This window comes from Fragaria vesca, linkage group LG3, assembly GCF_000184155.1.
Source record: "Fragaria vesca subsp. vesca linkage group LG3, FraVesHawaii_1.0, whole genome shotgun sequence".
Taxonomy (NCBI): Eukaryota; Viridiplantae; Streptophyta; class Magnoliopsida; order Rosales; family Rosaceae; genus Fragaria; species Fragaria vesca.
Window position 1 is genome coordinate 12,023,411 of NC_020493.1, and position 28,000 is coordinate 12,051,410.

The following is a 28,000-nucleotide window of genomic DNA, read 5'->3' on the forward strand; positions in this document are numbered from 1 at the left end:
GTTTATGGAGACAGTGGGGATCAAGGTTTTGTTTGAGAGGGAAAGCAGGTGAAGAATGTGAGCTTGGGAAACACAGCAACGTTACTTATACTGGTGGAAACAAAAAAGAAGAAGAAAAAAAACGTGTATGATCAAATCATAGAGAAACTGCGAGAGAGGTTTCCCCTAGTGGTTTCTTAATCTAACCTTCACGTCACCGATGGCGATGAGCAATAATACCATATAACTTTTGGGGAATATTACCTTTGCCTTATGAAGGCGAGGAGGGCAGAAGTTTGATCGAGAATATCTTGTCACATTAATGGTTACGTGGTAGGCAAGACCACATAAAAACTAGCTATGACTTGGACCAGAGCTGTGACAACTGCCAAGACTAAGATACGCCAGGATACGAAAACGGGTTGGGTTGGAGTTACCTTATGGTGTGGGTTGAACTTACCTTATGGACTTACCAGATCTGTCACAATTAATCTTGTTCAATTTTTAATTTGAAAATAAAGTTGAATGCATTAAATCAACTGTCAACATTAGGAAAGAGACTATCAAGTATCAACACCATGATTAAGAATATTGACAGGTAAACAACTAAATTCCAAATTTCCAATCAGGCGTCTTGGTTCATTACAATTGATCAGCTCGCAAATAGTAAGTCTAAAACAAACTAAAATAACCTGGCCTCCTAATATGCATTACATCTATATTCTCATCTCTCAAAACACGCAATTCTGACTCAAGCGAAATCGTAGAAGTGACACAAAAGACTAATGAAGCTATTTTGTACCAAGAAAAGACAAAAACATTTAGGCCCATATTTGATTGACCAAAACACAAGCCCTAACCCAAGCCCAAGTCAACCCAATCCAAGCCAGCTCCAAAATCTTCACTACCACACTGTCACACTGCCATCGGAGAAAGGATCCGCTCGAGGTGTTCACACGCCGGAGTGCCAAGAGACACTGCAGCCGCAATTTGAGACCCAAAACCGATCAAACACGGCCTTACTGACAGACCACGCCTCGTCTTGGCTCCGATGTACCTGAATTCACGTGCAATGCCCAACTTGGCTGCCTCCTCGCCATGTTATTCTCGTATGTAGTGTTAGTGAAACAACGTAAATGTCTTCTTCTTTTCTTTTCTTTTTTTTTCAAAAAATACATAAAAAAACAGGGTGTGTGAATATATAGCACCACGCCACCACCCTAAATTTTCTGGTACGTATATGAAGTTCTCTATATTTGTGTCGTCCCATATTTTTGGTATATGATCTAGCTAGTTTATGCTGGTCATGGACTCGGACTATCCAAAATCATCTACGACATTTTGTTGTGGGCCTTGTGGCCCAATCCCCTAGTACGTTTCATGTGCGGCATCCATGAATTCTCGAAATTTGGAGAAGTGTCTAGTACCTAATCACTCGTTCTAACCGCCGATGGAGTTTGTTCTCAAGAGCTCCCGGAGTCTCGAAATTTCCAGAGATCGATCAGGGCCCAGTACGTAACTTCTCGAAACTCCATTGGTTGCATTATAAATATGCAATCGATCTTCTCCTTTCTCACCAGACCAGTCAAGCACAGCAAATCAAAACTTTCTCAACATCCTTTAAATCATCGCTAAAACTTTTGCTTCTTGTCACAAACTCACAATGTCGCTCATCCCCAACTTCCGACGAAACAGCGACTTTGATCCCTTTTCCCTCGATCTCTGTGATCCTTTCAAGGATTTCCAATTCCCTACTCCTTCTTTCTCTGAATTTCCTCATGAAAACTCGGCCTTTGTCAACACTAGGATCGACTGGAAGGAGACTCCGGAAGCACATGTGTTTAAGGCTGACATTCCAGGGCTGAAGAAAGAAGAGGTCAAGGTTGAGGTCGAAGATGACAGGGTGCTTCAGATTAGCGGAGAGAGGAAGATAGAGAAGGAGGACAAGAATGATACATGGCACCGGGTTGAGCGTAGCAGCGGCAAGTTCTCGAGGAGGTTCAGGCTTCCAGAGAATGCCAAGATAGATGAGATTAAGGCTGCTATGGAGAATGGGGTTCTCAGTGTGACCATTCCTAAGGTGGAGGTGAAGAAGCCTGATGTCAAAGCCATTGAAATCTCTGGTTAATTAAAACTTCAGAAATCAGGGTCATCTTTACTAATTCTCTTTTTCTTGCTTGTCCTATCAACGTGATATTGTGAGTCTCAGTAATAGTATGAGTGTGACCAAGTGTCGGTGTATCTTGTAATGTGTAATATTAAGTATTTGGAATCTGGTTGTAAACTTTTGTTAAGCTAATAAAAATGTTTGAAGTTCATATATTTCAGTCCAATGAATCCAATCGTTTGATCTAGTTTGAGATTCTGTAGTTTACAATCATATTCGTATCTTATGATGCCTGAACAAAATGACCAAAGGAGAAATTCAGTTTGACAGCCACTAAGGAATATGCCAATGTAAGCTAGCTGCTGGTTTGTATGTTTGATAGACTTGAGGACGTGCCTATTTTGTGCCATCGATTGCCATTACTTGTTGCAGAGCGATCGATCATGTGAACATGTTCATGTTCAACTTAATTCAAGGATTTGAATCTACAAATCATATTTAGAAATATAAAAAATAAAAAAAAAACTGAAATTGATAGTGTGAAAGAATATAGACTGAAAGAATACATTCACTACCACTTCAATAGAATTTTTTTGATATGTTGGAGTCGTTAGCTGCAATGAATATTTCTAATTTGATGATCGTTTGGGTTTTCGAAATCGTTATTTATACAAATAATTCTGGTTTAACAACTTTATGATCCGTTAATTGATTTAATCTAATTCGATACCTTAACGATCATCAATTTGGACGAAATTTTGCATGAATGATCTATATATTAGATTCTACAAAATGAACGGTGGAGATGTGGAAATATGATCGAAAAGTGAGTCAAATAAGTAAACTTCACACTTTAATTTCAGAGCGAAGCTTCGTTCTGAATAAGTTTTCGCTCTGAATAGAAACTGACTTATGTGACACACACACACACACAGAGGCGGACGTCCGCACAACCCTTAAAGTAAGTGCGGACGTCTCTGATTTCTCCACCTTCAGGCGTCAATGACACCGTTTCTTCTTGCTGGACGGAAGCTCAAATGTTCTTTAAATTGGATGAAACTTTACAAGAATGATCTATACATTGAATGGTGGAGATGTGAAAATGTGACCTAAAAATGAGCGAAACGAGAAACACCACACTTTAATTTTAAAATGGTGTCCCGCTCTGAAAGGGAATTGTATACACACACACAAAAGTCATTCCAATGAGGGATCCCTATTTTTGTTCATTTATAAGGATAGGTCATTTGACGAATTTTTCGATCATAAAATTAAATCTCCACCGTTCAATTCGTTGGACTATATGAGTATATTATTTATACAAATTTTCAGAAAATTTAGTCATCGTTAAGTTAGGTCCACTATTGTCAAACACCACAAGCCTAACATTTACTCTAACACAAGTGTTGGATGATCGAAATCACGACGAAAGCTTTTAATCCTTTTATCATCTTTCTATGGTGAATAGGCATTGGGCCGCCGCCAAAAATCTGGGGCTACCCAAATCTGAGCAGACCCGACTATGGGTGATAATTCTTGGGCTGCCTCATTGTTGTCGTCATCGACTCCATGGTCTGGGCAAGGCTGTTGTGGCGCAATGGACGGTCTAAAAAGCAAGATTCTCTTCGCTGATGATGGGCTCATAATTGGACTCATCAAAGTCGTCAAGATATTGGAAATTGCTGGTGTCCAATCGTCTCAATTTGGGGGCTTGTTGTTTGCTGAAGAAAGCTTTGGCAATGGATCTATGGAGGCTACTCAGAGATACAGCCGATGCCGCTGCCCGGACACAGTCAAGCTGAGGCGTGGGCGACAGAAGCTACTAGGTGGATTTGGGCCACTAAACTTCCTTAAGTCTATTGGACTGACTTCCTCATTTTGGGTTTGAGATAAGGTTCTTGGACCTAATCCTGGGCCTGCAAATGGGTGGGATAAGGTTCTTGGACCTAATCCTGGAACTATAATTTCAAAACCCATCTTACAAAGTTTGAATTAATGATTTATTTTTTTGTGTATATGGCAGATTAGCTACTAAGATTGCATTTGAAATTATTGTAGTGGGGGATCTGAAATTTTAATAGGAGAATCTGAAATTATATTAGGGGGTCCAATCATATGAATTAACACATGTTTCCTTGTGTTTATGGCATATTAGCTACTAAGATTTGATTTGAAATTATAGTAGGGGGTCGAATCATACGAATTAACACATGATTTCTTGTGTTTATGACATAGCTACAAAGATTTGATTTGAAATTATAGTAGGGGTCAGATCCTGCATGCCTTTATATAGTTGCACCCCTGATGTCTTGTGATGAATGAAATTCACAATATTTCTTAGGATTGATTCATAACGTTGTGTTTGGATTAAGTAATTGCAATTTTCACGGAAATTTTAAAGTCATGGGAATTACAATTCATGATTGAGAATTCTATTATTTGGATTTCATGATGCAGAATTTTAAAATGACAAGAATTAATATTTAGACTAATTTTAGTTGAGGGAATCGATAAATGACGCCTATTTTGTGAGGAATTCAAGTCGGGAATTTAAACTCTCAAATTCCACGATTATTTTCCCGTAGAAATTGAAAATTCCATGTGATAAGAATCCAAACGGTGGAAAGAGTCCAAAGCAATTAGGAATTCCTCATTTTTGATTAAATTCCCGGAAATTCACCAGCATCCAATCACACGGTAAAAAAAAAAAANAAAAAAAACCTAAACCTTACCTTAAATTTAAGTTACTTGTAAAAAAAAAAAAACTTCTATTTTTATGATCTTTATTGAAAATCCATGCTGAATACATCTAGCACCACAAATCACATAGAAATGTAAAGGTAAATACATTAATTCAATAATTAATGATTGAGAAGCTAACGGATCAACCTTAGTATAAATTAGTGTTTTGTGGTGATACTAATAATCCAGATATACATATTGCAATTAGAACACCACAAAAAATTCTAGCTATGGAGAAAAAACCTTCTTTGAAGTTAGCTTCGTTGCTCCTTTTGTTGGCCACAATGACTTGTATGGCATTGTGGAGGATGCCGGTGGCTGAAGCAAGGGGGCCGTTACAGTGTCCTCGTATGATAGACTGCAATTCTGTGTGTCAAGGATTTCCATATCACTGCGTGGATGGCAAATGCATATGTGATGGCGGTAAAACTCCTCCTCAACAAGGCCAAGGTGAACTGCCATATACTTTGATCACAGTCTCAAAAAATAGATAGTATTTTGCATACTCTCTTGAATTAGTACGTATCTAAAGTTGCCATACTTTCAGGTACATTGCTATTTCAAAGAGATGAACAACAATGTGGTGAACATATCACTCTTGGAAAGTGCTCAATACAATCATGCAAGGATGCCTGCAGTCTTCGCCAACTGGGCCACTTTATCAATCCGAGATGCTTAAGTATCTCCGATTGTTGTTGCAGCTAATAGAATAAGGATCCAAAACAATAAGGAAACCTACGTGAAAAATAATTTTGTGATGCATCTGAAAATATTGATGCATCAATAATGATACTTTTAATTGTAGTACCCAATAATGTTACAAAGAGTTTACTTGTATGGTAGCTTATTCTAGCTGGTGACCCAATTATTGACTTTCAACCGTATTTGTGATAAACCCTTCGCATCACACAAAAATATATGATTTAAATTTCTTGTTATGGATTCTTATTGGGTGTTAATCAATCTTTCCAAGTAAACTTGTATCCAGCTTGTTTTGGTTAACCCGGACAATCATTTAGAGACAACCATATCATTTCGCAATATGTTGTCAACTAGCAATTGGATTTTTCTTACCTCAATAATCAAATTTGTTTCTTGACCAAAAAAAGAAAATAATCATATTTGAATGATGATGCATGAATAAAAATGTTTAAAACTGGTAATAGTATTGTAACGCCAAAACTTATTGGTCAATCTGGCAATTATACACTGAGCACATGGTTTTGTGAAATTATTTGCATGTTACCACCTACTACTAACTACTGTCATGAAGTTTATTGTTTTATTTTACAGGATTTATGATTATAGTGTTGACTGAAGAATCTTCACTCTTCTTATATATTGTCTCTTTACTCTGATGTTATTTGAATCATTTGTTTGTTTAATTAAGCGAAGAAAGCACATATACATATCGTAGCTCAAAATCAATCTAATTTTTCTTGACTTATTTATTTTTAATATAAACTTACACGATGAACAATTCGGATAACAAAATTATATTATAAAACTACCGGATACAAGTAAAAGGTAAATTATGTGTATGTCATTTCCAACTTGGGCAAAGCATATTAGACAATCATGATTCATGAACCATGGAACTTAGGACTATAAACACTTTCATGAGCATATATACGTGAATGATTCGATCAATATAACATAGAATCATAGCAATTAATCTTTGGATCAAACATTGCAATGATGACGGCAAGGCTTAGGAGCTTTAAGCTTCCTTTTCATCATTTGCATTGTGTTTTTATTTTATCACTTCCTTTTTCTCGTGGCAGCCTTCGATGCCTTTGCCCTTTTCACCCTCACTATTTGCTTGATCCCCTTTTGATTTTAAAAGTGGTTACCTTTAAACTTTGGCGCGGGATCAAAAGCATATCCTCTTCTACCTTTTTATTAGTGCATATCTATTTTTTTGGGATAAAAAGGTGAAAATAGTGATTAGGGTATCTTGAAAATTTGTTGATCTCTACATATAGTTATATTTACAACTAACAATGATCTTTGCCTTAAAAAGAAAAGAAACGGTAACAATGAGCACCTCTATTACATACAGTAGTGTTCACTTGGTCAGTAACTAACCAAGAAAATTATAATAAATCACTGTTGGATTTACATATAAAAACTAAAAACAAAATAACTCTATTTAAAAATAGTTTTCTGCACCATTAGATTTACATCTAAGAGTGACTGACCATAAATCTCTTGGCCAATTACTGACCAGGTGATCAGAATTGCTAATATATATATATATATATGTTACAAATGATTCACATACTTTCTTCTAGTGTGCTGTTGTATATTAGGTAACAATTTTAATTTTTGAAAAATGGTAATATGAAATTGCTAAACGACAACACAATATCATAACCTCCTAAAGTCCTAATCTTCTAAAGTTTCTAGCATCTGGAAAGTAGCAAGAAGAAAGTAGAATAGAACCAACTAGGTCTATAATTTGGGGTATTGCCCTAAAGACTCTAATTATCTGTTTTTATTTGCCTCCTTTTCAGGAGAATCATACCAAAATACTTAAATAACAAACAAAATAAAACGAGAAAATTATTGATGAAAAATATAATCAATCACTCCCAAACAGAGTATAACACCAAAACCTGTATGTTTTTTTTGTTCTGGGCCTTTGGCCTCATTCTTACCAAAAAAAGAAAAAGAAAAAAAAAGTATAATACCAAAACCTTAATCGTCACAAACCCGATCCACCGGTCCACCCGACCCAGTCCATATTCGGGCCCTCACAGTCTTTACCTTTTAATGTTTATTTTACCACAAATAAAATAAAATAAAAATACGGCGAAATCAAATATAAAAATATATAAAATACGGGGAGGCTTTCACGGTGGGGCCCAGTAGCAATTCTGTTTTTCTCTCTCACCTCAGATATGACCGCCCGATCATCCAGGTCTTCCTCTAACCCGTCGGATGAAAACGATTGCCCTCATAATTTCTTCTCTCTCTTCTTCTCTCTTCTTCCCTGGTTTGACTGCTTCACACTAGTCACAACAAAACAATTTAAGCTGTCCCTGCTTCACACTCCCTCATTCACACCCCCCACACTTCTTCTTCTCCTCTCTCTCTGAGCTTGAGATTCTCCAGAAACCCTCGGAATTTGTGGAGGTGAGAACAGAGGCTCCGTCATTTCTGATATCGAGGAACTAATACTCTACTTCGCCTTTGATCTCTGTTATTATAAACTCGCTGCTTTCTCTTACCAATCCGCCACCGACACGCATTGCTCCATCTCCGACGCCGTCGCTGTTTCCGTCACCGGCGTTTTGTGTCTCCGCATTACCACAGCTTCACTCCGGTAAGTTGAAAATGCTAGAAATGATCGTCGTATCCTGTTTGTTTCGCTTGAAATTTCTTTCGCAATCGCTTGAATCTGTCTGATTTTTTTAGCTCGGAATTTGATGCTTTCAAGTCTTTAGTGGCTGTTTCGTGACCGGAAATGAAAAGGATATAGTTTTTTTATATTGTGGATTGTAAATCTGTAGTTTCTGGTGGTGCGTCTCTTTGATTTTGGGGCTGATTTGATTTGTTAGAGATATTTTTGAAAAGGAAATAGCTTCTTTTATTGGTTTTGTTTTGTTGATAACCAAACTGTTTGGAGATTTTGAAATATGAGAGCGGCTCTGGTTTTGAATTAGCTGGCAGCTTTGTCTTTACCGTTAGCTGTGATAACACGCTTAGCGGCGATAGTGACGGTGAGGACTACAGGTCGTTTTTACCTTATCTCAAGTTATTTTTTTGAAATTGGATCTTGATTCTTGGAGGACCACTGGCTTTAGATTTTTAGTACTTTCAATTTTTTGTCCATACACTGGAATGGGTTGCCTTATAGCTTCCGGTTTCAACTTGGAGCCGTGTGAGTCGGTTTCATCATCTGTACAATGCATGTGTTGATTGATACATTACGCAGTTTGCATACTTCCTAGTGCAGTTGAGTTGTGTGGATGCTAAAGTTTTGCAATTTTATGTTTTCGAAAGTGGAAATTAAAGGATCTGAAAGCGGCTCAAGTTGCCTAGTTGTTTGGCTTGTTATGAGCAGAGTGTGACATTTTTTGTCTTGTGATCATAAGATGTGAAATATCTGAGAGCTTAAATTCTTGAGTGCTTGCATTTGCAACCATAGGTACCGACCTACCGTATTACGTTAGACATATGAAGTACTTTTTCCTTTGTATATTCCTTTTGGATGCTGATTTTAGCTATAGTAGTTGACTGTGTTTGTTGACAAATTGAGGTGTAGTATTTTTTCAGCTTTTGTTTGAGTTTCGTAAAATATAGAATCTCTGTTGTGATAGATTAGTGAACAGCAGTAATGAACTATAGACTCCTCTAATACTGCTTAACATGTGAGTGAGAGCCTCCACTTGTTAAAACACTTGCTTTCTTTAGAGGGGTGTGACTTTATTTCTTTGCTTTTGACTCCTGCAAAGTGAAAGTTCCAAACTGCCAATGTAGTTAGTGAGAAAAGGAAAAACCTACTTTGTATGTCATTCTGCATTTTTCAGTAATATGTTCATTATCCGTTGTAGCATTACCTTTAGTTTATCTTTGGAAGCTCTTGTTAAAGTATCTCAATTTATTGGGCTTGCATTCAATTTCTCCGCCATTAATTTTTCAGATTGGCCTGCATCTGCGAATCAATCCTAATGTGCAGCTGAATAAGAAACATATGGAGCTTCCTTGTAGCAAGGTTTTCCAGGTACGATAAACAGGGGGATCACAGATACTACCATGGATGGGCGTTTTGAACCCACAAGGAATTCCAATGACCAACAATCTCTAGGAACAAGTGGAAACGCACTGCGCCAAGCAAGCCAATGTTTGAATCCCCAATCCAAGTTCAAATCACAAAAGCCTAGTTTGTCCTATGCTGATCTCCATCATGAAATTACCAAAAATGTAAAAGATATCCCACCCATCTCTGATGGAAACCACCAAAAGCAACGTATTGATAGAAAGACAACTGAAGCTGATGAACTTGTCAAGTATATGTCAAAGTTGCCGAGCTATCTTCAGAGAGGAAAAAACCTCCAGGAGAAAGCTCTAAATGTTGGAGTTCTTGACTGGGGGCGCCTAGAAAAATGGCAGTATAGCCATAAACAGATGCCATACAGAAGTAGCAGGTATTCACCGTCCAGTAGTAATACAACCTCATCCTTTTCGACAGATGAATCATCAACCCATTCTAGCAGAGGTCACAGCTGTTCTCCTGCTCGTCTTAGGATGCACCGTCCTTCCCTCCAATCTCATTTCATGATTTCTCCATCGGAAGGGCCTTCTGAAGTTGTCAAATCCTTTAGAGAAAGTGTTGGAAAGTTTCAGGATCCTGAAGCTGACCAGAGTGACAATCTGAATGGACCGGAGAAGTTCATTAGACCAGATAAGTCCTTCATCAAGTTGCCACAGTGCAAGAGAAAAGGTTCAGACCCAAAGACTGAGCCAGAAAAAGGAATGCGGAATGGGTTACAGTCTGAGATGGCAGCCACAGATTTAAGGGTAAAGAAAAACTCTCATGATGCTGAGTTTCCGAAGAAAGTAGACAAATTGCAGCAGCCATGTTCAGAAGAAACCCCTGAAGGTTGCAATAGAATTGTTCTGCTTTTGCCTAGAGATGTTCCTGAACGAAATCATTCTGGGCCTGGGATCCCTCACATTTCTGATTCTGAAACACTGGGTCAAAGAGCTGCAGAAACTTCTCGACTAAGCTTGCCAGAGAGACCAAAGGAGGCCTCCTTTGCAGAGCTCAATTCTGATCTCCCCCATTCGTGCCGTTTTCCTTCTGAAGTTGATCGTAAACACTTTAGGGTAAAACATCTCGGCTCCACTGGTGCAGCAAGTGGCAGCTTTCACTCTAATACAATTGGCTCAGCATCACAGTTGGCTCTAAAATCGTCAACAGGAACGAGCCCATCCAGAGCCAGAATTCTTGAAAACAAAAAAGCAACTGGAGTATCAACATCTTCAACTTTAACTGAGTCTCATAGAGGATCAGATTTAAAGCCAGGCAAAGTAACTGCTGAAAAAGTAAGAAGCTCATCACCTTTCCGCCGATTAAGCATTGCTGTAGGTAAGATGAGTAAAACCTCCAGTTCTAAAGACTCATCAGAGGTACAACAGCTTAGGTCCACAACTTTCCAGTCTAGACCTGATCCGGGGAACAATGTGGCTTCCACTTTCCTGGATACTTCAGACATTGATAAGGCCAATGCCACTGGCAAAGCCAGATCCAGCCCGCTGAGGAGGTTACTGGATCCACTGCTGAAGCCCAAGGTAGCCAACTGCCATCACTCAGTGGAGTCATTGGAGAAAGATTCCATATCAACAAACAAGGCCTCTAAATCATCTGCGGGGCGAGTGGAATCTTTGTCTGAGCAGCCAGGGAAAGTAAAGCTAGGCATGACTGGTTGTAGGGAAATTAATGTCAATGAATTCTCTACAGATAGGAAGACTAGACCATCAGCAGTTCAAGCTCTTCTACGAGTTGCTGTTAAAAATGGGCTTCCCCTGTTTACATTTGCAGTACACAATGACGTTGACATTCTTGCGGCCACAATGAAGAAGTTGAATAGCTCAGGAAAGGGTGATTGCAGTTGTATCTACACATTCTTCAGTGTGCGGGAAGTTAAGAAAAAGAATGGAACTTGGCTGAATCATGGAAGCAAAGGCAAGGGTCATGAATACATCCGTAATGTTGTTGCTCAAATGAAGGTTTCTGATTCACAGTTTCCCAATTTGATTAGATTGGATCAGTTTAGCGTGAGAGAGTTTGTGTTATTTTCAGTAAACCTTAAGCAGGCAGATTGTCAAACCTCAGACTTCCAGGCAAATGATGAACTTGCAGCCACTGTTGTCAAAATCCCGAAAAAGAGTCAGACATCATCTACAGATTGGCGTCAAAGGGATACCTATAATGACTTGCCTGTGCTTGGGTCAGAAGAGTGTTTGTCAAAGGTGAGACGTCACTCCTATTCTGTGGAAGATGTACAGAGCAAGCAGTTTGTTGGTAGTCAAGGCCTCATTTGCACAACAGTCATACTTCCTAGTGGTGCCCATAGTCTTCCGAGTAACGGAGGACCATCATCTCTGATTGAACGTTGGAGTACAGGTGGGTCATGTGACTGTGGGGGTTGGGATTTGGGTTGCAAATTACGGATATTGGAAAACCAGAATCAAGCCAGTGAGAATTTGACCTCACATAAGGTTTGTTCGATTCCAGATCGCTTCGAGCTTTGCTATCAGGTATGGTGTTCTCCTTAGACCAGCTGATTTTAACTTTTCCCCATTATTGTAAAAATCTTCAACTGATCTTACTTTTGTGCTTTACATATCCACAGGGAGTACAAGAAAACCAACCTGCTTTAAGTTTAGCCCCATTCAAGGATGGGATCTACTCAGTTGAGTTCAGTTCTTCACTCTCAGTTTTACAAGCATTCTCCATTTGTATAGCAGTGTTAGATAGTAGGAATCTATGTGAGTTCTCAGAGTTCCGGGAAAGCAAAGCAACAGTGCAAGATGATGGAACAAGTGATCCAAATCAAACAGAAGGGGAAGTTCCTGCAAGATATGCCTCATATCCCCCTCTTTCACCAGTCGGGCGTGTCTAGTTTTACTGTGACTGCATCTCATATTTACAATATATATCTTCAGTTGGTCGGGTTGGCATTGTACAAAATTTGCTGTTGGTGCCTATACTTGATTTCCTGAGCGAAGCTGTATTTAGTGCATCGAATATATTGTAAGAGGAACTGTTTCGTCTGTTTAAAATGTGCATATAGCGAGTCTCTAGTAGGTTATCTCCTAAATCTCAATAAACTCCATTTAAGATGGCAATATTCATCATGGAGAATGTTGAATACAATAACTGGAGAATTGGGTGCAAGCCCCCTCCTTTGATATTGAAACAAGGATCCTGCAGTCTATTTATATTGCTTCTTGGTTACTTATTTGATGTGCGTTTTCACCAGTTGCATTTTTTTTTTTTGGAAGTTGAAAAATGATGACCTAGTTAGGCTTGAACAGTGAAGCAGTGTACCTGCATCTAACTGGCTTTCTTTGCTGCCCAGGAAAGCAAAACTACTTTGCTTCTTTCTGAATGCAGTACATGCTTTACTCAAGTGAGCAGAGACTGAGTTAGCTTTACTCAATAAATCCGGGATTTGTTTGATTTGTTGAGTGAAAGCTTAACCTCCTTTTCTCCCTTCGTTTCACGCTTTTCTTTTTGGGTTGAATCCATATATTCAGAAAAATAGGCTCCTTATCAAATCCTTACACAAGTTGGATGGTACAATCAGTCACACCATTTGCATCTCTGAGTTACCCGTTTAGTTTTATTTCTCAATCTTTATTCATTTACAGGCGAGAATGTCATAAGAGAAATCAATATCTACAATCGAGATGTATATTTACACTTTACTAATTTTTTCATCCTTGTTCCTCTTTGGACAAGAGAAGAGAAACTCTAAGAATTAATAGTGACATTTGGTACCATGGATTTATATATAGCAATTAAAAAAAACAAAAAAAAACAAGAAATTCCACCATTTTTGTCCTATTAAGGATTAGAGCAGAACAAATGGAAAAAGGAAGAAAATGAAAAAACCATCAGGTCAGTCACGTCAACACGTTCCTAGTTGACACGTCATCACTCATGCACACATCGCTGATCTTCTTCGGTTCTTCTTCTTCTTCTTCCCTAATACAAGTCTCAGAAGAAAATAAATAAAAGCAAACAATTTTGATTCCCTCTCTCACTTTCAAATTTTTTGAAATCTGTTGCCAGATTGCATTCCAATTCTCTCCATCACTTTCCGAATATTCAAAACAAAAAAAGAATCGATCTTTTTTATATTTTCTGTTTTAAGTTTGTGATCATATGTTTGAAATTTGAAACTAGAGCGGTTGTATTGGGGAGCTTTCAATGCCGCTGATTGATGACGAGCTCTAACCTCGTTGCCCACAATGCCGTTCTACTTTGCTCGTGAGGCTCCCAAGGTTCGTTTGTTTTTTTTTTTTTTTTTTTTGTCCTCTTTCAATTTCAATTCCAATGTTGTTTTGATTGATCTTGTTTTGATTAAATTGTGAAGCTATGGAGGAAAATCTGCAATGAGTCGTCGACTGAAGTTTCGCTTCTGGCTGGCAATTGGAAGTTTGTTCTTGCTGGTCTCATTTGTCAGGTTCATTATGTTCTCTTTATTCAATTTGGATTTCTGTTCAGTGAATTGGTATTGGAAATTACTAACAAGTACAATGTTCATGGCAGACTTGGATTATAAGGATTGATAAGTATATTGGGTTCGAAGTAATTTTCGTTAAGTAGGTTGTGAAGTACTGGTTGTAGCTGCTGTTTTGTATAAAAAAAGGTTCTTTTGTTTGAATGTCAATGATGGTATAGGCTTATAGTATATATAGGCATTTCCTTGTTCTTTATTTACTAGTGTGATGCTAAAGTTTTTGCCTTTTGGGCACAGAGTGATTTTTTCATTGGATATGAGTTTCTGAAATCGTAAGTACGATGATTCTGAATATGTATGGGCTGAATGCCTGAAAATTTAATTCCCATTATTTACTGTAGTGGAAGTGTTTGAGCAAAGCCGCCAATAAAATGGTTTGCTTGATGTGTGAAGAAAATGCCTTGGTGGGCTTTTTTCCTTTCTTCCTTTATATCCCTTTATTCATTTGTTTATTTATTACTAGATTGGCCTTCTATGGTATTTGCTAGAAGGCTAAGACATATACATTTGTGATTCTTTATATACTTATCCAGTCTGTATCAAACAGTATCTTCATGGACTAGCGGCGCATGGAGTTCACTATCTACATCGGCCAGGACCAACACTTCAGGATGCTGGCTTCTTTTTACTCCCGGTGTGTATGCTTTCAAGGGTTATTGGGACGCTTCAATATTTAATGCAGCAGCAGTTTTCATGTCATTTATTAACTGTTGCTTTCGGTTATCTTAGGAACTTGGACAAGACAAAATTTTTCTCAGTGAGACTCTGTTTGCTGCTGTATTTTTTTCTTTTATATTGGTAAGACTTTCTGGGTGCCAATATTATCATTTGCTTCAAATTTGTCATGGACTTCTTTCTCTTGTGTCTGAAGTGCATATTCTTCATTCAGTTTTTTATTGCTTCGATATCCACTTCTAACTAATTACTCGTAGAAGTTTGGTAAATCCTAACTCGAGCTAATTTTGTGTCTATATATCCTGTTGCAGTGGACATTTCACCCATTTGTTTTTCAGAGCAAAAAAATCTATACAGTTCTGATATGGTGCAGGGTCTTTGCTTATCTAGCTGTAAGTAAAGATGGTATACATACTAGTTTTGTCGTTGCTTTCTAGATATGCTGCCATACAACCTTGTTTGTCTAAACAATGCATCCCCCATGAGTTATTCCTTATTGCTTTATCTGCCAGAAGTGCGAGCATGAAGCTGCATATGTCTTGGCCCTTTACTGGAAACCTTCAATTCTTAGCATAAATACTATGAATGCATGTCACTAGAACTTTCTTCTTTTGGGTTTGTACTAGCTCTTATATGATATCAATTTCATAAGTAGCCATCTCATCGCCACATGCTATTATATATTCTTTAATTCCCCATTTGTTTTTCATAATAAGCAATAACATATTGATGGAGATGAAAACTTGACATAATATCCTTATATGTACCACATATAGTCTTCTGCTGTTTTCATTTTACTTATGCCTCCTATCTGCTTATGAATCCTGGATTGTGTTACTTGCTTATAGGATTCATTCTTGAGCTTGGTACATATTTCGAAGCATCTGACTGAAAATTGCACTCATACTCTAATTTTAGTGCATTTTCCTACTCTAATTTTGCTTCTATGGTATTGACTTGAACCAACTCTCGCATCGAATGGATCAGTAGAGTTTACAGGTATACTGTGGTACCTTGCTCTATTTTCTGACAATATATTTGGGTATTCATTTTGTCAGGTTTCTCAGTTTCTGCGGATCATCACCTTCTACTCCACTCAGCTTCCTGGTCCAAACTATCATTGCCGCGAGGTAAACTTTATAAGAATTATTGTTTTGGTTGTTAGTTGGAGGTATTCAAGATTCATTAAGTTGTATTTAAATATGTTTTACAATCAGGTACAACTGTCTCTTTCAGGGCTCAGAAGTTGCCAGGCTGCCCCCTCCAAAGAGTGCGCTTGAAGTTCTCTACTGTTAGTTCAAATGCTTCCTTCTCCTTAGGCTTAATGCTTCATTACCTCCATAAATCCAAGCAGCTTGATACTTATGTTATTTACCTGTTTGTGCAGTTCCCCGAGCTGTTATGTATGGCTGTGGTGATTTGATTTTTTCATCACACATGATTTTCACTTTAGTATTTGTGCGTACATTTCAGAAATATGGAACAAGGAGGTAACAACAATTATTAGAGCCTCTTCTTTTCTACGGTCCTATTATCAGCTGATTCAGCTCTATCTGATTCTCATTTTGTTATTCAGTCTGAAGTGGGCTTTATTTGGTGAATTGGTTAATGAAAATAAGTTCGTCGTTTATTCTCAGGATGTACGTATCTTCAGTCATTTGATGTATCACTCTGGGGTATTTTCTCATGACTCTATTGCGGTGTATCATTGCAGGTGCATCAAGCAGTTTGCTTGGTTAGTTGCTGTGATTCTGAGTCTCTTGATTATAGCATCTCGTAAACACTACACTGTTGATATTGTTGTTGCCTGGTAAGATATTGATTATATTAGCTCTTGATTTGGTCTTAAATAACCTAATATCTATTTACAGAGAACATAAGTTGTTTATTCCCATGCAGGTACACTGTAAATTTGGTGGTGTTCTTTGTGGACCAAAAATTGCCAGGTGAGCGAATGAAATCCCATTAATCTTCTCTCACTCTTGAAAGTGGGTGAAAACTTCGGTCTGGATTCCTTTTTTGGTCATATATGGTGATATCTGAAGTTGATTCAGTTCCAATATTTCTAGATCAAAACAGATTTTCCTTGGCAAATAATTTTCTTATTTCATTAGGATACTCGAAACTACATATGCCTTGATCTTTTTCTCCTTTACAGAATTGCCTGATCGGTCCGTAGGTTCTACATCTCCACCGCTACTACCAACGAGTACCAAGGATAGGGATAGCAGACTCGGAGAAGAGCTTGAAAAATTCCGAAATGGAAATTCTTCTGACATCACTACATAAGTCTGAAAAACCAGTAAATATTCTCAATCCCATCCAGTTGTCTTGTCTTGTGGATGCTTTTGTCCAGATTGTAGGACAGAAACTGAAATCTTCGGGATATTAAAATACTTAGCAGTATATGGTAAATAGATGAGTAGCACAAGCTGAAGATGGCTTGGTTGCTGTTAGTCTTAGGTATGTACTTAAGTAGTTGCATCTCTTTGTCAAGAGTGAGGCTGATAAAGCTGGGATACAAATTATTTGCTGGTAATGAATTGGAGTTGTTTTAACACCCCTTTAGGAGTCCCACTTTTTCAGTGTTGATTGTAACATTGTCACCCATCTCTTATTGGCGCAGTTCACTTTTTTACATTTACATGTGTCATCATCATTATTATCATTACTGTCATCATCATCTTCATCTTGGTGTTTATCATCATCATCCTCATTATCCTCATCATAGAAATGAGTCGGGCAAAGATTGTATGCACCGAAATGAATCAAGAAAAGTGGTGGTTATCATGGCTGAGATACAAGTCATTATCTTGGAGCACCAGGTTGTCATGTTTAGGGATCATTGCTCAAAATTTTATCCACAGAAAATAGGTGTGTGGATGATGGCTTAATAAGATGGAAGGGAATAGTTACTAGAGGAGGGAACATGTAATATCTCCTTAGGCAATTAGGGCTGGCATACAAGATATAATAATGCCTCTTGTCTGATGAGTGATGACCCACTTGAACCACCACCCATTTGCTTGAATTGCCTTCTTTTTTTCCCTATGTTATATTCTCTTTTCAGGGGTTTTGTTCATAGGGACACCAATTGTCTATATCACATGCCTCTTCTGGTTTCCTGCACTATCAGAGGAACTGTATGTTTTCTTTTTTGCTTAGTATTAACTTGATATCTACTCTGTTCAGCCCTACCAATGTCAAAAGTATCCAACAGAAAAATTATGGCATATATGGATGGACCTCCATTCTGGGATTTTGTTTTGGCGAAATGCAAAATGCTGCCCCAGTTCTAAACAACCAATATCAGTAAAAAAACTAGAATGGTAGAATTGTGTTCAACTTCCTTCCTTGAATTTCAATTTCCGTATTGAACTTCTTCACCTGCCATTGGGGATCATAAAGTAGCTCTAGCTCTTTGTTACAAACAGTGCTAAGTTAATGTGAAGGTTTACGATGAAAATAGATTGCCAGACACATAAATTCCAGGAGACCTTTTGCCATTCGGATCAAATAGTTTCCGATTTGAATTGAATCTTCAGACAAAGAAGAATTTGATCAAAATAATCGGCTGGAGATTCACATATTGACCATATGGCAAACTCTAATATAGGAGAACATTGTTCACAAGGTTATCGTCTCACTCACACCCATCTTCAACATACAAAACGAATTACATTCTTAATCTCTTCAAAATGATGAAATCTTTGACCTACTCCTTATGACTTTAGTATAGTTTAGGTCTAACTAAATCTCTTCTAATCACTTTTGTATTGTAATCCAAGGTTAGTTTAAGATTATCTTAGAGACCTCACCAACCAAAATAAGAAAATGATAATAGGGAAGTAGATGAAGGGTCATTGGTCAAGGCACCTTTCTTGAACATATCATGCATGTGGTCCAAACACTAACATGGTCATGCATTTTAAAAAAATTGAAGTACATAATACTATAAGATGCATTTGTTATAGTATAGGATCGATATAAGGTGCATTTCATTATTCATAGGAGAAAGAAGCGGCTATCTTTCCCTTCATGCTTCCCAAAACCAAGAACAGTCCTTTTGAGACCCATGTTGAGCAGTAAACATACACACATCCATGCTGAAACCTTACCATATCAGTATTAAATTAAGGCTGAACAGCTACTTTTTACTAGTTTAAGTTGCAGTTTTATGCATAAGAGAGCTGGAAAAGTTGGTGAAGAAGATCATGAGATCTCAGGTTTAATGCATTCTTCATCATTTGAGGCATGTCTGGCTAAATCACTGCAGTTTTCATAGTTTATGTGCACAGAAACTATGCCCTTTAGTCCTTTACCTGCATACTTGATCGTACAACTCATCTAAGAGAGGGTGTCATCATATGAACAATAATGCAACGTTTTGAATATACAAATTAGTTTTAACTAGAATGTGTGACTTCCTGGAAAATTTAGGTGTTGCAAACTCTATATATAGTAGTTAACGTATCATATATAAAAAGGGTAATAGTCAGCTTCAAATATGGCATGCTAAGGCAGCCACTTAATTTGTTTATTCTCACAGTTGAAGTCTTAGGGTTCACAGTTTATGAAAATAACAGCAAGTCACTGTACAATGATCTATTAATTTACCAAATATCAAGTCGAAGATGTAATATTTGATTAGGAAAGAAGTGTAAGATGGATTTGAATTGAATTGATATTTCCATACTTGGAAGTTGACCCTTCTACAGGCCATGGATAAACTCAATCATGAGTCAGATTTGTCACGCAATTACGTTTTGTAATGAGGCTGTTGAACATGAAGAAAGGGATGAGGCAATCAATTTCCTCGTTTATCTTCATCGAAAAAAAAAAATTTCCTTGTTTATGGAAACTATTGAACTGCCCTGAACATGTGGAGACTGATTATGTAATTTTTCTTAACTAAGACTTTAGAGCATCAATATTTATCGTAACCAGCTAACTAAACTAAAAACAAATGGACTAACTATCATAAACGAACAATAAATATCAAAGTCGGTTTCAATGAGATATTTCTCAAACTCGTATCTCTCCCTTATCAAGGGAAACAAAGAAGAAGATGAGTTGAACTATCATGAAACTCAACTATTATATAACATCTCAAGAGACTTTTTTTTCTATTACATAACATCTTAAGAGACTTCTTAAAAAAAGAAGAGTGTCCTAACTCAACAATAAATAAATAAGAATAATATACGAATATAAAACTCTCACTTAACTCAATATAAACGTAATAATTTAAATAATATATAACCATACAATCTTCGAATTTTCAGCACAAAGAAGAAAAAAATGTAAATCTTTACTTTCTGAAAAATTGAGTCTTCATTAGCGCATGTCTCCCTCATTTCACCTCCTAATCACGCACATACCAAACCAAAAATGTAAGCAGAAAAGAGATGAACAAAAAAAGTAAACGTTACCAAATCACAAAAAAGACACAGAACAAAAGCAAAAAGGAAAACGAGGAGAAAAATGCAGAAACGGGGGGAAAGAAGGAACGGGAGTTGACAGAAACAGAAACACAACAGAAAACACTGGATCCAACTTCTCAAAAAGTTCCCCTTTTGGCTTTTAGGTTCTCTTAGAAAAAATTCCCCTCTCACTTTCTTGCTTTCCAGACAAAATTATAGCAGAAAATTAAGTAACAAAATAAAACCCTCTATTGGTTCCTGTATTTATCTCTCTCTTTCTCTCTTTCATTCCTCTCAATCCTATCTACCACACTACAACTAGTCCTCAAAACCCTCTCTACTACTAGTCCCCAGCAGCAAGAAGAAGAAAGTGACACAAAAACAGCACAAAGCTTTCTAGAGAGAGAAAGCACAGACATTCCAAAGGGCCTTTTCTCAGCTGTTTCTCTCACTTGAACTTTGGATTAAACTCTTTAGCCAATGGGAGCTCGCTGCTCCAAACTATCTCTCTGCTTCTGGCCTTCCACCACCAAATCCATTCCCAATGATTCTTCACAAAAAGGTTCAATCTTTGTCTCCAATTTCACTTTTTTGTTCTGTTGAGTTTGAGTTTCAGGGTGTGTTTAAAGTTTGCATCTTTATGTAGAAAACGGGAAGAAAAACGACAAGGACTCGTTTCCTGGGTTCGTTGAGTTCAGCTTGGACCAGTTAAAAGCCGCCACGTCGGGATTCTCGTCGGAGAACGTGGTCTCCGAGCACGGAGAGAAAGCTCCGAATGTGGTCTACAAGGGTACTCTCGACGACGGCCGTTGGATCGCCGTCAAAAGGTTCAACCGATCGGCTTGGCCCGATTCGCGCCAATTTCTTGTGAGTTTTGTTTTTGGGTTATAGTTGGAAACTTTGTGAGTTTGAGTATCTGGGTTTGTGTGAAAAGTGGAGTTTTGGGTTTCTATTTTAGGATGAGGCGAGAGCTGTGGGGCAGCTGAGGAACGAGCGTTTGGCGAATTTGATTGGGTGTTGCTGTGAGGGTGATGACAGATTGCTTGTGGCTGAGTTCATGCCTAATGAAACTCTATCCAAGCATCTATTCCATTGTAAAGTTTCTATCTTTAGTTTGATTTATGTTGCTGTGTTGGTGTGTTTTCGATTTGTTTTGAGTTTCGACGAAAATGGGATTTGTTTTTAATGCTTGATTGCTGTGAGTTTAGATTTGGGATGTTTTTTGAGTTAAGTGATTTGTTGAATTGGGTGCAGGGGAGACTCAGCCAATGAAATGGGCGATGCGGTTGCGTGTGGCTTTGTATCTTGCGCAAGCTTTGGAGTATTGCAGTAGTAGCGGGCAGGCATTGTACCATGATCTTAATGCTTATAGGGTTCTGTTCGATAAGGTAATTGGGGAGTTTTGATGTTTTGATAATTGTTAGGGGTGATGTGTTGTTGGCCGGTTCCTTACAGTTAGTTGGCACTTGACAGGATGGGAATCCTAGACTCTCCTGCTTTGGCTTGATGAAGAATAGCAAAGATGGAAAGAGTTATAGTACCAACCTGGCGTTCACCCCTCCAGAATACTTGAGGACAGGTAATTTTAACATTTGGTTCAGCCAATGGCAAACAGCATTCAATGTTAAAACAATCGCGCTAGGTTTGTGAGGGAGAGTATGGAATGGGGCTCAGGAGAGGGAAAAGTGAAGAAAAAGGATGTCTTCATTGTTCCTACAAGGGAGATAATCATGAAACGCCAGTTTCATTTATAACATCTGGTTTAAATTGCAAATGTCATGCTGTTCTGGAGTGAAAACATGTGTTTGTCGTTTTCTTAGACAAAATGATTGAGGCTAGCTAGCAATATTCATCATTTGACGAGGCTTGCCATAGTACCGACTGTTTAGGCTGTAGCATTTGCGTTTATGTACTTGCTCAATCATGCTCCCCTTGCATGCTTCTCAATCCCATTAACCAAATGTCACTAGATAAGGTGCTTAATGCATGAATTTTGAACACGTCACGTGGCGATAAATTCTTTAGTTGTGCTCCTGCATTCATTGATATCTTTTAGGCAAGTGTACTGATTACGATTTGTTGGTAAATGGATTGCTGGTATTTTGTAAATCCATTATAATTGCTTTTTCTTTTCGTCTCTTTAACTTATGAGATTAAATGCATTCGAAGGGCCTTCAGACTTACTGGTAGAGGTGGTATTCTCTTTTGCAAAAGGGAATGATCTAGTGTTTGTAGGATGAGTTCTGAACATATTTCTTGAGGTGATCAGTTTTTTAGTTGATCTGAATGTTATTATCTTTTTCTCTGGCAGGAAGAGTGATCCCAGAAAGTTTGGTTTACAGCTTCGGGACCCTATTGCTTGATCTGCTCAGTGGCAAGCATATCCCCCCGAGCCATGTAACTACTTGTTTCTTTAATATGTTCAGACAGTTCAGTGGACTGAAATGTGGTTGTGTCTCATTCTTGGCATTGCTGATAATATAATTGGCTTAATTCATATTTAAGCCAATTATATTAACCCGATTTGGATTTCAATTCATATTTAACCCGATTGTCATATTTGGATGGTTGCTAAATACTTTGAAATATTCTTCCCTTAAGGCACTTGACCTGATACGCGGCAAAAACTTTTTAATGTTGATGGACTCATGCTTGGAAGGTCATTTCTCAAATGATGATGGAACTGAGCTGGTGCGGTTAGCATCACGGTGTTTGCAGTATGAACCTCGTGAGAGGCCAAATGCCAAGTCGCTTGTGACTGCCCTTATTCCTCTTCAGAAGGAAACAGAGGTGTGCCCATCATTTTTTGTTACGTAATGATTATTGTCAGTTCAATACATTGGTGTTTGATCTGCTATGCATCCATTTACATTAATGCTGCAAATGCCATGAAGGTATACATCATCTGATCTACTGGTTCTCAGCAGGTCCCATCATACATTTTGCTTGGTATTCCACATGGAAATGTGCCTGCAAATCAGGCGTCATTGTCACCTCTTGGTGATGCATGCTCAAGATTAGATCTTACTGCCATACATGAAATCTTGGAGAAGGTTGCTTACAAGGATGACGAGGGGGTTGCAAATGACGTTAGTGGTCCTCACTTCTATATATTATTTTTCAAACATCTAGAAATGGAGGAAAAAGAAACTACTGTTCTGCTTTTATGCTTGCATAATTTTATGAGATAACATTTTACGTTTAGTACGTTTTGCTAAGAACTGCCCTTAACTTTGAGGTTACCTTGCAGCTTTCTTTCCAAATGTGGACAAATCAAATACAGGAGACATTGAATTCAAAGAAACATGGGGATACTGCATTTCGAGCAAAAGATTTTGCTACTGCAATAGAGTCTTATACTGAAGTAAGGCACTCATCAGAAATACAAACTTTACTTGTTCCTCTAAGCTCTATTATCAAAGTCCAATACAGAGAAATGCATCTTGACTATATATTAGATAATAAGAGTACTGATAGGTTACAAGAATTTGAGGTTTTGGTCCTGCATATAGATGGAATGTCTTTTCATAACCGCATATAAATAACTGATCATTTCTTGAAAAGTAACTTTACCAACCTAGTAATCTTAATAAGGCAGATATCTAAATTACGACCAAAGAAAGACAGAAATATGCTTATCATCTTAATCCTTGGTGGATCTTGTTGCTTTCAATTGCAGTTCATTGATGGTGGGACCATGATATCTCCAACTGTATTTGCTAGACGTTGTTTGTGCTATTTGATGAATGATATGGCACAAGAAGCTCTTGGAGATGCTATGCAAGCCCTAGTAATAAACCCTGAATGGCCGACTGCCTTCTACCTTCAAGCGGCTGCCTTAAAGAGCCTAGGAATGGAAAATGATGCGCAGGAAACTCTAAAAGATGGCACATCCTTGGAAGAAAAAAAAGATAAAAACTGAATGTGTATAGGTGTTTTTCCCCCTTCTTCTATTTAAACTGTATCTAGTTTTGTTAATTCCCCCTTTGGTATTTGAGTTCTGCAGCACCAAAAGATTCATTGTAACAATCTTTATGTTTGTCTTGGTATATCATTTCATTTATCTTTTGATCTATAGGATCTTCTGTACTTAGACAGAAGTCAAATTTACTGTTTTTCTGATATAATCATATATGATATTGATTTTTGAGTCTGTCATTATGCAATATGCCTCGGATCATATCAACTTTTGGACCACAAATTATGGGAACAGCCTTGGAATGAATGATAGGTGGCTTGATGCTTCAACAAACTATTGTTATTTCCAATGCATTTCCTAATCTCACTTCTGGTCCTGCTAATGTAACCGGGATACAACCCAAGCTGTTATGTTAAGAGGCAGGTTGGGGATGGCTATTCTAACAACCTTAAATATTGATTTAAGGAATATATCACGATCCTTTTGTGGGATACCCATGGTCGAAAGATACCGAGTCAAAATACATTCATTCATTCTCCTATATCTCTGACGAGGGAGAAAGATGAATGATCGTCTTTCAGTTTTCAGGTTTGGTTCAGAATAACTGTAAGTGTTGCGTCTCCTGTATCTATATTGCAAACGACAGTTTGCTCAAACAGAGAGAATATGACCGTCATGAGTTGCCTTCCCGTCTGATGGTAATGGTTGTGCGGTTCGGATTTGCCATGGTCTGCGGAGATGCAATGGTTTGCAACAAAACAGATGGCCCTCTATTGTGGACGACATCCTAACAAGTAATCAAAATCAATGGGAGAGTTAAAGCACGAAAGAGCCTCAGAGAATCAAAAACAAGTTGCTAGTTTGTCCTAAGTCAACGAGGAGTAGTAAGAGCCTCACTCTCCTTCTCTGAATAGGATAAGGTTTAAGCGTGTTTGCCTAGCTATCACAATTATTGGACCTTCCTAGATCGACTAGGAGTACGTGAGATCGAACAAATGAAACAGTCCCGCAAGTCTACAACCGAACCAATCGGCGGGACCTCATAGCTACTAACTGATTCTGAATCACTAGAACAGGGACAAGTGTGGCCCGTGGATCATCATTGTACCGATACTGTCCCAACTTAACCACCTTTAAGGTGTTGGGTTTTAATCACAAAAGGCCTCGGTAAAATTGGATATGATTCATCAACTTATAAGTTGTATTTTATTTATCCATTTTCTGATATGGGATCTTTCCTCTCCAACACTCCCCCTCACGTGCAACCTAACTTTTTAGGTCTGCATGTGGAATTCATTCAGCCCAATTCCCACATCGGAAATCGGTAATGCTTCAGTCCAAGACCCATTGTAGGCACTTGGTATGGTATGGGCCAATCAGAATTTTTCCGATGGCAATTCGATGAACCCAATTCTGAGCTCATTATGTTAGGAGACTTTCTCCCGTTACGTTAGGAGACGTAATTGAAGAGGGACCCACTCTGATACCAACTAGAACAGAGACAAGTGTGGCCCGTGGATCATCATTGTACCGATACTGTCCCAACTTAACCACATTTAAGGTGTTGGGTTTTAATCACAAAAGGCCTCGGTACAATTGGATATAATCCATCCACTTATAAGTTGTATTTTATTTATCTCTTTTCTGATGTGGGATCTTTCCTCTCCAACAGAATCTTCAGCATTGATCAAAGTAATAGAGATGAGAGATCATATCTCCATACGGGGGTTTGTCTGTGAGTTTAGATGTGCTATTGATCAAAACTTTGTGAATCTCATGTTTAGATGTCTAAATGGATGGGAAATAGAGAGAACTTGTTTTCTTCTCTTTATGAAGATGGGAAATAGAGAGATGTATCAAGAGATACTTTGTTTTGCTTTCCTCTCTTATGACAGATATGAACAGAGAATAAAGAGAGGGTTTGAGTGGGGGGAAGTTGGAATTTCAGATATCAAATGCAGGCGTGTACTTGTATGGATTAGAATCATATCAAATTACCGAAGTACCTTTTCCTTTTTTGTCCTATCTAAAATTGTTGGGCCACTAAATTAACAAAAAGCCCATCCGTCATAAATTAGAAGGCCCATTTGTAGTAAAGGGTTTCTTGGTCCGGTCCAAAAACAAACTCGTCGCTAGCTTTTGTTGATTTCAAATGATCGATAATCAGTCCGGAAGAGACCGATGACCATATGTCGTGTTTGGTCCAAAACCAAACTCGTCGCTAGCTCTTGTTGATTCAAAATGATTTGTAGTCAATCCGAATGAGATATGTGGCCCATATGTGGTAAAGGATTTCGAGTTCGGTCCAAACCAAACTCATCGCTCTTCTTCATTTCTGATTATCAGTAGTCAATCTAGAAGAGACATGTGGTCACTGTGTGTAAAGGATCTCTGGTTCGAAACAAAACTCGTCCCTAGCTCTTGTTGATTTCGAATTATCGGAAGTCAATCTGAAAGAGTCCAATCATAAGAGTCTATTTAATAATGTACAAGTGACTTTAGAACATCTCCGACTCTTGGTCTAAAACCTATAATAGGTTTAGGATTTATAAAATCTCATCTCCAACCTACTACCCAAGTTGAGTTAAAATAGGATTTACCTAAAATGTGTCATATTTTGACTCAATCAAATAGGACAAAACTGTTTAAGGAAATTATGTTTCCGTCCTTCTGTTATGTGTCTTACCCTAATACACATAGGATTGGTTAATCCGATTTCTTTATTAGAATAGATTACAGTTGATAGATCTTCTAGATCCTTCGGGATATTCTATGTAATGCCTACAAATAGGTTTTTCTATCAATAAATGAGTAGACCGTTATTCTCGTTATCTTTTCTCTTTCAACACATTATCAGCACTGTGCTCTAACCGAGCTTGATAACGAAACTTTAAAACAGAAAAACCCTAAAATTTTCTGCTGCCGTACCCACTGGATATTGATCTGGGCACCCAAAATTGCTCTGGGCACCCACCACCACTGATCCGGCAGCCCCCTGCCTTGCGCCACCCCGGCAGCGAGTGCCCCAGGCCTCCCCGGCCTTGGACCCACATCCTTCCCTCCACCAGACCAGCCTCGCTAGCGTCTGCCCTAGCCCCGCCCCAGCCAAGCCCCAGCCGACGACGTTTGCGCGCCCCGGCGACCTTCAGCCTCGACGACCTCGCCTGCGCCTCGACGCCATGTCGCTCCGATCAACGCTCTGCCCAGCCTGGCCACCTCAGACGACTCGAGAACCTGCACAGCGGCCTCCCGTCTCCACCTCCGTCCACGAGCCTCCGATCCGGCGAAGCTAGCCCAACGACTTCGACTGCGACCCAGCCCCACGTGCATCGATCTCGGAGTTCCACCGGCACCCACCCTCACCTCCCCGAGCGCCGCTACACGTACGGCCGGCAGCCCTGCAGCCACCGGACACCAACCCAGCCTAGCTCCGATCGGGTTCTGCTCGACCCGGATTCGAAGATCCGACCCGCTCCGTTTTTTGTTTCCAAACTGAATATAAGTAAATTTGCCCCTTTTTACCCCATCAACGAGCACGCATGCATAAAAATTGCAATGGCAACTTCTGTTAAACGCAGTTTATTTGGCAAACTAGCAAGTAAGCTTTTATAAAAGTTGCCGCTTTTGAATTTTAATTTCATAACGGGGCTCCGTAGCCTTTTTCTACATCCCACTTTTCTTTATAACGTGAGACGATATTGAGGGATTGGGACCCCTCATATCAAGTTGAAATTTGTGACGGTTTGACAAGTCACGGTTTTACGACAAATTTGTGGTTAATAAAGGGACAAACATTTATTTGCGACGGAAATTGTCGTGGTTAATATCGATTTGTGACGGAAATTGTCACGGTTACATCGATTTGTGACGGAATTTGTCACGGTTCACATCGAAT

The 28,000-nt window shown here is 38.5% G+C and overlaps 4 protein-coding genes across 5 annotated transcripts; all 4 read left to right on the plus strand.

Moving 5' to 3' along the window:
• The first annotated feature begins 1,554 nt into the window (after positions 1-1,554).
• Positions 1,555-2,305, plus strand: LOC101300604 (18.5 kDa class I heat shock protein-like). Its single transcript, XM_004294229.1, has one exon. The coding sequence runs from the start codon at positions 1,643-1,645 to the stop codon at positions 2,105-2,107; it is 465 nt and encodes a 154-aa protein (XP_004294277.1). The 5' UTR covers positions 1,555-1,642; the 3' UTR covers positions 2,108-2,305.
• Positions 2,306-8,008: 5,703 nt separating this feature from the next.
• LOC101313593 lies at positions 8,009-12,797 on the plus strand. The gene is made up of 4 exons (XM_004295670.1): positions 8,009-8,156; positions 9,477-11,188; positions 11,249-12,097; positions 12,193-12,797. The coding sequence occupies exons 2-4, from the start codon at positions 9,590-9,592 to the stop codon at positions 12,460-12,462; spliced, it is 2,718 nt and encodes a 905-aa protein (XP_004295718.1). The 5' UTR covers positions 8,009-8,156; positions 9,477-9,589; the 3' UTR covers positions 12,463-12,797.
• Positions 12,798-13,626: 829 nt separating this feature from the next.
• LOC101315027 (phosphatidylinositol:ceramide inositolphosphotransferase 3-like) lies at positions 13,627-17,399 on the plus strand. 2 transcript variants are annotated; one of them, XM_004294194.1, is made up of 12 exons: positions 13,627-13,849; positions 13,942-14,031; positions 14,636-14,722; positions 14,818-14,886; positions 15,075-15,155; positions 15,822-15,893; positions 16,000-16,054; positions 16,151-16,253; positions 16,401-16,403; positions 16,478-16,573; positions 16,663-16,709; positions 16,922-17,399. In XM_004294194.1, exons 1-12 carry the CDS (start codon positions 13,817-13,819, stop codon positions 17,050-17,052), a joined length of 867 nt encoding a protein of 288 aa, XP_004294242.1. In that variant the 5' UTR covers positions 13,627-13,816; the 3' UTR covers positions 17,053-17,399. The 2 variants fall into 2 exon arrangements, with proteins under 2 accessions (XP_004294242.1, XP_004294243.1); XM_004294195.1 differs by lacking the exon at positions 16,401-16,403.
• Positions 17,400-20,264: 2,865 nt separating this feature from the next.
• Positions 20,265-24,343, plus strand: LOC101312420 (probable serine/threonine-protein kinase At5g41260-like). The gene is made up of 10 exons (XM_004294185.1): positions 20,265-20,748; positions 20,833-21,053; positions 21,145-21,280; positions 21,441-21,574; positions 21,660-21,765; positions 22,498-22,583; positions 22,788-22,976; positions 23,114-23,275; positions 23,437-23,550; positions 23,866-24,343. Exons 1-10 carry the CDS (start codon positions 20,667-20,669, stop codon positions 24,106-24,108), a joined length of 1,473 nt encoding a protein of 490 aa, XP_004294233.1. The 5' UTR covers positions 20,265-20,666; the 3' UTR covers positions 24,109-24,343.
• Positions 24,344-28,000: the final 3,657 nt, after the last annotated feature.